This window comes from Bactrocera neohumeralis, chromosome 3, assembly GCF_024586455.1.
Source record: "Bactrocera neohumeralis isolate Rockhampton chromosome 3, APGP_CSIRO_Bneo_wtdbg2-racon-allhic-juicebox.fasta_v2, whole genome shotgun sequence".
Lineage (NCBI taxonomy): Eukaryota > Metazoa > Arthropoda > Insecta > Diptera > Tephritidae > Bactrocera > Bactrocera neohumeralis.
In genome coordinates this window covers 6,426,661-6,438,394 of record NC_065920.1, presented here as the reverse complement: position 1 = coordinate 6,438,394, position 11,734 = coordinate 6,426,661, and the positions used below count along the sequence as shown (strand labels likewise).

General features: G+C 34.3%; 2 protein-coding genes and 1 long non-coding RNA gene across 7 annotated transcripts in view; 1 reads left to right on the top strand and 2 right to left on the bottom strand.

The window, feature by feature from the left end:
- Positions 1–3,179, top strand: part of LOC126753348 (uncharacterized) — a 28,115-nt gene extending 24,936 nt beyond the window's left edge. For all 5 annotated transcript variants that reach the window (XM_050464719.1, XM_050464718.1, XM_050464717.1 and 2 more), the window contains one exon: positions 65–3,179. The gene's annotated coding sequence lies outside the window, so the exon portion shown is untranslated. The remainder of the gene's footprint in view (positions 1–64) is intronic.
- The window catches only part of LOC126753349 (uncharacterized), a 51,220-nt gene that overhangs the window by 26,628 nt on the left and 12,858 nt on the right, over positions 1–11,734 (bottom strand). The window lies entirely within an intron of this gene.
- LOC126753347 (uncharacterized) lies at positions 6,324–10,303 on the bottom strand. Its single transcript, XM_050464714.1, has 5 exons — positions 10,003–10,303; positions 9,098–9,952; positions 8,557–8,879; positions 7,379–8,499; positions 6,324–7,310 (listed from the first exon to the last, which is right to left on the bottom strand). The coding sequence occupies exons 1-5, from the start codon at positions 10,060–10,062 to the stop codon at positions 7,114–7,116; spliced, it is 2,556 nt and encodes an 851-aa protein (XP_050320671.1). The 5' UTR covers positions 10,063–10,303; the 3' UTR covers positions 6,324–7,113.

Genomic DNA, 11,734 nt, shown 5'->3' with positions numbered 1-11,734 from the left:
TCGATATCAATAATATGTAAGACATATTCCTTACAAATATCACATGAATTAAAAAATTTGGTAGTGGTTGGTATATCGATAAAACCGATAATTTATCGATATCTTTCGAAATAAATAATCTGTAAACCATATTTCTTACTAAAGTCGAATGAATTAAAAAAATTCGTCCTTCGAAAATAAACCGACAATTTATCGATATCGATAACAATTTTTATTGATATTTTTTCAAATCATCGCCGAATTAAAATAAAGTTTAGACCAAAGTAGTTTGCCTTTCTCAAGAAATAAAATAAAAAAAGTGTTCTAATTAGAGTAACAGAGTTGTATTTACTACAAATGTGCTCCTACTAAAATTTTTAACCGAAATTATCAATGTCCTATGAAAAAAATAAAAGTAAAATAGCAATCAGTTACTTACAAAATAAAAAATAAATAAATTTAATACACTGGATAATCGTTTACTCTTTAAGATTTGAATTGCTCGAACAATAAACCAAATTATGTATGTATGTACTTATATTAAATTAAGTAACTCTGAAAATTAAAAAAAGAACAGCATAAGCAAGTCTGGAAAGATATAGAAATCATTGTATCAAACAATATAAATTCATGTTTTACAGCAACGAATAACTGTTTGCAACTCAAAAATACTAAGCTACAAATAAATAGATTTTGGCGAGCATTTTGTAAGTTGAAGATTAGAAATTTAAAATTTAATAATTATATTTTTCATATCGAAAACTTTTAATTACTTAAAAGCCAAAACGACAATTTAATTTTTTTTTATAAATTTTGCTTTTCGATTATTATTGTATTAAATATTGATTCTTCCAAAGTTATTACGGCATTGTAGTTTGATTTGCCACGCCCTCTTTCACGTTTTACTTGCAAAGCATAAGAATAGTAATAGTCTAACGGCGTCAAATCACACGACAGACCAATTGACTGGATCATTTCGTGAGATAACAAGCTCACCAAACTTGCTTTTCAATACATCGATTGTGACATTCGATGTGTGGCTTGTGGTGTTGGCGTTGGAACCACATATTTTCCAAGTCCATATCATCCAATTCGGGCTAAAAACATTCGGTTATCATTGAGCGGTAGCGATCCACATTCACAGTAACGTACCGGTCTTGATCATCACGGAAGAAGTACGGCCCAATGTCGCTGCAGGCCAATAAACGGTACCGAACCGTAATTTTTTCGGAATGCATTGGCGACTCATGGAGTACATGTGAATTGACCAATGTAACGCATATTCTGCTTCTTGACGAAGCTATTCAGCCAGAAATGAGCCTCACCGCTAAAGATGATTTTTCGATGAATATTCAAATCATTTTCAGATTGTTGCTCAGTACAATTCACGAACATACGACGATTCTGGTGGTCAAGCAGCTTCAGTTCTGGCGGCGATTTGATCATATAAGGCTGTAGACCAAGATCTTTTTGCAAAATTCCCCGCACCGACATCACAGAGATGCCCAACGCTTGAGCTTTCGCTCAAAGTTTAAGTATTCGAGAAGCCTATATTTTGGTCACCGGCAATTTTTGTATCGAGTTTTTTCAGAAAAAAATATTTCTGTTATTTATATAAATTATTTCAAGGACGCTCTTTGCAGCGAAGAGACTTTCTATGCCTAAATTCTGTGCCGAAAAAGTGTATTTTAATCACGTGATCGTACATTTCAAATAAATTGTGCAATGCTCTCTGTTTTTACTGTAATTTTTATTATCATTTTTTTTAAATAAATTAATTGAAAAAAAAAAAATTTTTAACCAATAAATTGTGTAACTAGCAATAAAAAATGTGTCAATGTTCAAAAAAATAAATATTTATTATGTTTTATAACTGTTTATGCAACAAAAAAGCAGCAGAAAATCAATAATTTCATATAAAACAAAAATATATGTATGCAAGCGTCTATTTATGTAAAAAAAATAATTTCGAAAAAATGGAAAAAATAAATATGATATGATATGATCACTGATTTATTACAACATTGCTGGAATATAGCAAAATAAAACGCTAAATTATTATGTTTACGAATATTAAGACAAAAAGAATTTACAACTACCGCTACTAATACATACAAAGCTCAACCACCCCACCCCGTAACCCGCTTAAAAAAAATAAAAATAAATTTTAAATGGTAAAAATTACAACAACAAACATACACCTTAACCAAGAAATGCATCTGAATTTATACAAACATACATACACATACATACATACAAACAACGTATCAACAGAGGTAAAAAAAAAAAACAAAAACAAATGAAGCGAGCCCCAAAACTGTGGAAAAATATAAATTTATGCAAGAAAACAGCAAATTTTACGGTAACAGCGAAAAGTAAGCGTACATACACACACATACGTATGTACATATGTAAAATATGTACGAGTATGTATGTATGCGCACAGCCGTAAGTGGTCATCGGTGTACAGCGACGACAGTGACGCACGAAGGTCAGCAGACATGTTGATTCATGAAATAAATTTAAAAAAATTACAAAATAAATAAAAAAAAAAACATAAAAATACTAAAAAATATGCAAATTCATGTATATATATACATACATACAAACATAGAGACGACGTGCGCGTGACCAGCGTGTGAGAGAATTTTTAATTTACTTAGGTATTTGAACATTGAATATCATTGACTGAGAAAATACGTATAGTTCGTAAGCATAACAAGTACTTATACATACATAGAAAAAACAAAAACAAAAACATTATTATTATGACTATAAGTATATATATATAAATATGTATGAAGCAACACAAATTTCAATAAAGTCAAGATACAAAGCAAAAACAAAAACAAAGGCATAAAATAACTTCATAACCAAAAGTAAATGCTGAAAACGGTAAAAAATACAACAAAAACAAATAATTAAATGGGAGCGTGGAAAATGAAGAAAATTAAACAAAAACAATTTGCATAAGTGTAAAATCGTAAATTATTCATAAGACAAAATGTAAGAGAGAACTGCAGTAAAAACCAATTTACGAACGTAGGCAGATAAGTAATGAATAATGTAAACACAAACGAAACACATTCTCATCTAAATATTGTACATATAAATAAGTACAAGTGCAAGAAGATTAAATAAAACAAAATAAATGAAAGTAAATAAAGACAAAATTAAAGGATGCTCTGCAATAGCAATAAGTCCGGTGTATTTTATTTTTTATTCTTAAAAGTTTGGAAGGGGTTTGGGAAATTTGAAAAAAAAATTATAAAAAATAAATTTTTAATCAAAAAAAAATTATAAATTATGAAAATAAATGATATGCATATTATTAAAAATAAAAAATAATAAATTGTGGTCAAAATAAATAAAACATTTCTTAACTAAAAAAAAAAAGGAATAAAAAAAATACATTTGGAAAAATTTTCAACCCCCAAAAATTTCCAAAAGGCTTAAAAACTAAAATTAGAAAAAAAAAAATAAATTCAAAAATTAACAAATATGTATGTACATATATAAAAAAAAATACATGAATTAAAAAATATGTATGTATGAAAAAAATTTAAAAAATATACAAAACAATAAAAATATATAAAAAATAAATGATATAATAACAAAATAAACAAATATATAAAAAAAATATATGAATTAAAAAATATATACATATGTATGTATATATGTATGTATAATAAAAAATTTAAAAAATATACAAAGCAATAAAAAATATAATTTTTTTATTAAATTAAAAAAAGTATACATAAAAAATTATAAATAAATAAAAAAGCTAAAACAATTACAAAAAGCCAAAAATATGACGAAATTAAAAATATGGTTAAAATGTTTAAATAAAAATTAAAAAAAATATATTTTAAATTAATTATTAAGAATTAAAAGAATAATAAATAAATAAATTATACGAAAACATAAATTATAAAAAAATAAAAGTTAAATAGGAAAAAATAACACTTTTTGAGTTCAAAAAAATAAAAAGCGGTTGAAGAAATTTATAATCCTGAAAAATGTTTCAATGTTAAAAAAATAAAATTAGGACATAAATTACAAAAAAAAAATAAAAAAATACATAATTAAAAAAAAAAAACAAATAAAGAATCCACATATACATATATGTATGTATGTATATAAAAATGAAACGGAAAAATAAAAAAAATTACAAAAAAAAAATATTAAAAATCTAAAACAAAGATAATAAAATTTAGAATTTATTGAAAAACATTAAAAATATTAGATTATGATCGAATAATAGAAATAAAAATAAACAATGACAAAAATTGGTAACTCTATCACAGATAAGAATTTCTGATTGCTAAATATAAAAAAAATAAAATTTAAAAATAAATTAAATAAAAAATTATTAAAATAAAAAAATAGCAAAAAATAAAAAATAAATTTAAAAAAATAATAATAAAGCTAAAAAGCAAGAATTAAATAATATTAAAAAAAACAAACACACAACAAAATATAAAAAGAAAATATTTTTTTAAACAAATAAAAAAATTTAGAAGCAAAAATTTAAAAAAAATTATGAAATTAAAAATTAATAAGAAAAAATATAAATAAAAAATAAAATATAAATAAAAAAAAAATAAAAATAAAAAATTTAATTAATTCAGTCACAAATATAACCAATTTGAATTAAGCGCTTAATCTCAATTTGTGTTGAGGAGTTAAAATATTGGACTTAAGTATTAAAACTGAAGTAAGGGTTTTCCAAAATTAAGAAAGCCCTGAAGTAAGAGAAAATAGTTGCGTTCGCATGGTGGTCGGTCCTGAAAAGGGATTTATTGGTTTTGAGTAATGGCGAAATCGGTGGAAACTACAAGGCCGATGATGACGCAGTAAGAAAATAAGTCGTTTCACTACTAAGGTCGAAGTGGTTCGAAGTTGGTAGGATGTTTCTTGAACCAAGTAAGATAAATCCTTATATTGTTATAGGGGTTCCGACTGGTTGGACTCAGCAATGGGAGAGGTCTTGTCTAAGTACTTTATTCATCTAAAATAATTAGTGGTTTTCAGGGTCGGCGACGAAGCTATTTCCGAAACGGCTGAACCGATCGACAGGATCTACTTAGATATATGATTTGTCAGGTAATTTTCGAAGTAACAATATTTTTTAGGGCGTACGAATACAAATTTTTCTCACAAAAAAAAGAACTTTTCGCCAAAAGCTCTTCGACCATTACTTGTTGTTGTTGTAGCGGTATCTAATCCCTGCTTGGGAGGTAAGGCATGCAAAGAGGTGGTTAGTGTCATGCGGGGACTCATTGCATGTTGGATATATATGTATATGGTATGTCGGGGTCGATTCTTGAACAGTATTCAGGACGAAGTTGAGCAAGAGTAACTCTAGATTGCCATGACAAGTCGAACTCTTCGTCTGCGATGGGTAGTGGTTCGACCATTTGACTCAAAGAATGCCATTCATTTAGAGGGAGCTAGTGAAGGTGTAAAGGTGGCCCTTGTCGGCGCACTTTTCAATGTCGCCCACGTAGTCAAGGATGATGTACCTAGGAAGCGGCTCCGCTTCAAGTAGACAACTGCAAGCATGGTTTCTGCAAAAACATCACAACAAAAACAGCTTTGAGGCGAGATCTTTGTGTTTCTTAACCGGAAGCATCCGGGCCTCGCTGTGTAAGTGTTCGACGGCATACATCAAGAGGCATCCTGTGATAGCCAAAAGTGCAGTGTTCTGACACGTTAAATATGGTCGCTGTCGAGCACGAGGGAGAACCGTTAACTTTTGAGCATATGACATCGATTGCCGACGTCAATATCGTGCAATCCTCAGCATAGGAGGTGATAAAAATTTTCCTTCCGATCCCATGACAGTGGAGTCTACGCAACCGGAACGGACTTTTTATCCGGAATTCTACCGACAACAACATGGAAATTCCCTTTGTTGGTGGAAAGAGTTTCGAAATGTATAAGTTGAACAGTAATGGGGAGAGGACACCACCCTGTGGGATTCCGTTTTCTGTATTTATTTAAAGTAATAATTATTTTAAAGACCTTTAAGACCGTTCCCACGACAGTCGGTTCTATGTAACTGGAAAGTACGCGGATTTTTAACCGGCCAAGGACTGTCAACTCGGCAGATTTGTTCCGCTACAACAACAGCAACAACAACAACAATGGCCCATCTTACAACACTTGAGTTCCACACAGTATTTAACATGGTTTTATACCGGCAAGGGCTAGAAACTCAACATCACTCCTCACAACCATTTGGAAAAAGATTTCTGACTCAACAAAACAACAACAAAAACACTTGAGCGAAAACCAATAGAAATTCGAGAATTTTCACAATTTTAATAAAAAATATGCGATAATGTTATCCATACGTCATTTATTACTCCTTGAGTCGCGAAGATTTAAAATTACAAACGATTTCGCTTGAAGATATAATGACTACATAAAACATACATACATACATATATATTTTTCAAACTTAAATGCAAAACTACAAGACCGAATGTGGGCACATTAGTGTACAAATTTATTTACCGTTGTGCGTACATACAACTTACAAGATACAGATGCATGTATGTACATATGTATGTATGGATTGGTATATAAAGTAGCAGTATTTTGTACATTTACGCCTTGAATTGAACTGAGTTGCAGCATGGACGCAGCGGCGGCAGCGATTTTGGGCGAACAAAACCACGCCAAATAATACGGTATACAAATATACATATATTTGTATATGTATGTATGTAAGTAATGAAAATTAAACAGCAACTTAACTACAGAGATGCATATGTATGTGTAACTTACGAACGAAGTGATGCAAGCGCAACAATTAGCCGCGTCGGTGGACGCATTGGATTGATCGTGGAACGTCAAGGCATTATATAGGCGGCGGTGTAGTGCCAGTTGTGCTAAACTTACATATGTACATAAATACAATTTCTTGACACTGAGTATGTGTATGTGTGTTTGCTCTGTCATTATATGTGACCTGGTCTACGAAAAGGGAGCTAACGTGCGAAAACTAGTTTTCTGGGAAACAGCTGTTAAAAATAAACAACTCACGAATCAACTAAAAAGTGAAAATTGATTTTTTGACACCTAAGCCCCCTTTCCGTACATATTGTATTATGTAATAATATTTTTTCAGTCTATATTTCTAACTATTTTTTTCGCATTTTTTGCATTTTTTGCACTTTTCGCATTTTTCGCACTTTTCGGACCTTTCGCACTTTTTGTTGTCTTTTTAGCGTCGGCACGCTGGTGTATGCGCTCGTGGCGACGCAAATCGCCTATCATGCGAAAACGTTTCGAGCAAATCGCACACACGTTGGGCTTTTCACCTGAAATGCACAAGAAAATTGCATTAAAAAACATTTATCGACAGTAAGGTACGACTGCGGCGCGTTACCGGTATGTATTTTGCGATGATCCTGTAGATATGAGCTCGCGCGGAATGCCTTACTGCAGAATTCACACTTGAAATTGCGCTCTCTGGTGTGTATGCGACGATGCAGCACCAGCGAGTATTTACGCGAGAACGCTTTGCCGCAATATTCGCACTGGTGGTTCTTATCGTCGGTGTGTTTCGAGACGACATGATAGTTCAGATCGCCCCATTGACGGAAATCACGTTGACAATAGTCGCATTTGTACGGTTTATCGCCGGTGTGCGTGCGTATGTGTGCCTTCAGCGCATTTAAGGCCAAAAACGATTTGTCACAATGGGTACACTGATGTGGACGCAGGCCACTATGTGTGCGTACGTGATATCTAAGCGCATTACGCGAATTGAATTCACGATCACATTTCGTGCAATTGTATTTGCGTTTCTTGTTTTCCGAAACAACGGGAATTTCCTCATCGTCGCAGCCATTATCGGGTAGTATTTCCTCAATTGGATTGTATTCGATGAAACGCACTTCGCTTTCCTCATAACCATAGGTCTCGAGTTCTTCTTTACAGATCACCTCCTCCTCCACCACCACCTCATTGCTGTCTATAGCAGTTGTTAGTTGTGCACTTTTCAGACGCACTGGTACGTCGGCATTTTCGGCTAAATCCAATTGAGACACATGTAATGGTTGAAGTAAGTCCGTGGATGTGTTTGGCTCTTGCGGTGACTGACACTGTAATTGTTGCTCTTCCGCATCAACACTGGACAAGCTTATGGTCGCTAATTCATCAGTATAGTATGTGGTACCATTGGCTTCGTTTGTAACCACAATGTTGCCACTTTCTTCAGCAATTTCGTTTACAATGTCGTTCACAATGTCATCATCATCATCATCATCAACACCATCATGGTCAGGCGGTATTTGCAGCTCCATTTTTTCTATGTTACCATCAGACTTTTGGTATGAGAGCAGTTTTTCTGCCGGCGGTAGCGTGTTTGACTCCTTCGGCGTTGTATTGGCTCGCGTTAAAGCAGCGCTACTCATCATGGGCATGGGGGGTAGTGGTTCCGTGAACGAGACATCGCTATATGATTTGTTCTTGAAGGTAATGCCATTGAAGTTGTCGTTAGTGAACCTACATAAGCAAGTCAAGTTGAGATTTCGTGCATACACAAGCGAAAGAATACTTTACCATGTGCCGCGTATGCCGTTGGAGGTCATCAAGTCCAGCGCATCGCAAGTGTCTTCGATGGAGACCTTGTCCACCACATTACGTATGCCCTCCAGCATATCCTCGCTGTCGCTGAATTCCACCTCAACGGTGCGTTTTGACGGTGGCGAGACAGTTCGGGGCACAAAAGTCATAATTTTACTCATGTCCGGTGCATTAATTGCACTGTTGCCACCATCTACTGTATTCAAAACATGACGCATTGGTGACTCGTCAACGCCAGAAAAGTCAGGGAAATTTAAGTGCACATCATTGAAGACTTGATCGACATTAGCGTCAGGAGACTGTTTGGAATTAAAGAAAAGAAAAAAGGCGCGCGATTTGAAAATCCACCGCTTAATATATTGTATATGGCAGCGCTGCAGTGATTTTGCAAACAATTTAATTGCATACTTTTGGGCGCACTTATGCTAACCGCTACTGAATATAGTTAAACAAAATGCACCAACAACACTGCCACACATAAACACATGTTTCTCAGCAATATGTAAAAATTTCTCACTTTTTTATCCGCCGTCAATATTTTTTGCGGCTCCAAAGCCTCCAGCGAAGTCTTCATCGCTGCCAATATCGTATCCGGCGTTGTAGGTTCATAGTGCTGCTTTAGATGCGCGAAAAACTGCAGCTGCGAATTCGAAGTATGCCCACAAATCTCACAATTAAATATCGACACATTCAGGCGCCCCTGTTCCTGCAATTTTTGCACTTCACCCAAGGGTGCCTGTGCCATTTCATTATCTGCGCCACTCAGCGATACGCGCAATTTGCGTGAGATGCGCTTTTTGTGTGGCAGCACTTTACGCGCATTGGACACATGACGCTCATACAGATCATCAACGCTAACGTTCATAAGGTCCGCAGCATCGTCTAAACTCACATTACCATCGGCTAACAGGAATTGTTGCACAGCAGCATCATCGCCGGCCTGATTGACTGATGCACTGCTGTTAAGGAAATCACCGTTCAGTGTTATATACTGTGTGTGCTTGTTGTGGCTGTAGGAGGTGGCATTGTTGTCAGATCTACTAGTCAATACCATCGGTAATGTTGCTGCTGTTTGTGTTGGCGTATTTAAAGCGCTTAAGGTGGCTTCGGCAACATTGGTTACATTGCTTACGGCCACATCGGCTGGTGTGGGGCGATAATGGAAAATTGTATTTGGAAAATGCAGATCGGGTGTGAGTGTGACTGTATCGGAAACTTTTACATTAAAAGCACCACCACCACCGCCGCTGCCGTCTGTTGTTGGCACTGTGTTAGCTGAGGTAACTAATGGCGTTGATTCCATAAAATCAATTAAATAGTTGCTGGTGTCACGTATGTATGAGGGCGCTAAGAGCGATTGCAAGGGAAGATCCTGTAAACGTTGCGATTAGCAGTGGTCAAACGCTGTTGCACTCAACTTACATGATCAATGTATTCCGATTCCTTGCGCGATAGCGACTGCTGTAACGGCGGCTCGTCCATTACCTTGCCGTTTTCTTCCTTCTTCGACCGCGTTTCACTCCGGCTGTTAATGCGCTGTCACGTTGTTTGCATTGAAATTTACGCGACTTTATTGGTTTTTTGGAGAACGTTTTTTGATTTTTTTATTTTAGTACTTTTGCGCACACGAAAAATTCAAAGAATGTAATTATTGTAATTACTTAAAAACCGTGCGTTGAGCAGAAAAAATAAACAGCCGATTACCAATTGAATGCGAAAGTGAAGGGAATAACAAAATGTCAAAAAGCGATTGACATTTCACCACAGCGAAGCCGAACAGCTGTGAGTGGCAGAAGTGCTTATCCCCAGCAGGCAATTGAGGTGTACAGCGAAGTTAAGAGTGTGTTTAGAGTATGAAATTTTTTAGGTTATGGTGGATTTGAATGAGGCAAATAAATGTACAATTGCGTTTGTTTTATTTAAAATTAATGTAAAAGGGGGAAATCTTTTATTTGTTATTTTATATTCTTTTTAATATACATATATATATTTTTGCTTCAATATAAGTAATAAAAAGTTAGCTGATACTTTTTATAATTATAATTTTTTATCCATTTGCATTTTTATTGGATTTATTTTCAAATATTTAAAAGTTTTGGGTAAAATGTTTTATTCGAGTGCATGAACCCAGTGGTTGTAGCGGCAGAATTTATTCCCCCGATTTATCTTGAGGAATGCTGTAGAGATAACAGTCCTTTGCCAACTAAAACCTCGAATCGATACCCGGTACGTAAACCCGACTACCTGAGGACCTATTAATATTATTTCATATTTCATAAAATGGTAATGGATTTTTCAATAACCTCTGTTAATAGAGATGCAAAAGTTTTGCATCACATTGCAGCCTCCTTGAAAAAGGTACCTATTAATGTTTATATCACGGTATTCCAGCAGGCCTAAGGACCAATCGAGGGTCTTACTAGAGGCCTAGAATGATTTCGGACTCCCAGGGTTCTATGAGCTAGAGAATCGAGGATTTCGAGAATTTTGTTTCAGGTCGGGAAATATATTTTGCTTTGAAAGTAGCTCAATACTCTACTCCAGGTCGTTCCCACGACAGTCGGATCTACGTAACCGGAGTGGACCCGGATTTTTGTCCGGTCAAGGACTGTAAACTCGTCGGGAATCTTCCGCTACAACAACAACTCGACTCCAGAGTTACAACGAATAGCCTTCAGAAAATTTGTATGTTTCTTCTTGCCTCCTTAAGGCATGTTAATAAATATGTATGTATTAAAAAATAGAAAATATTTTCCAGAATGACGTAAGTAAGTTTGTAGAATAATGACGCACCTCTATTCGAACTATATTTACGCACTTGCCCTACCAATCATAAACACGTAAACAATAAACAATTAATTATGAAGAAATTTAGACACATGAGTATCGAACAAGAAATGATACAGTGGGGACTCAATAAATGAAACAAGTAGTTTAAATAAAAAAATATTATAATTTCAAAAACCTAAAATAAAATTAGAATGAGCACCAAAAAGTATTAGAAACCGTTATCCACACTAATTAAAAAAAAACCATTTCATTATCATAGTCATTTTTGAAAGATTCCCACTCTGCAAGTGATCACGTCTGCACTAATTTACCACAGCCCATTTTCTTTTATGTGCCGTTTTGCCTCAAGCACTTCACACTGCCG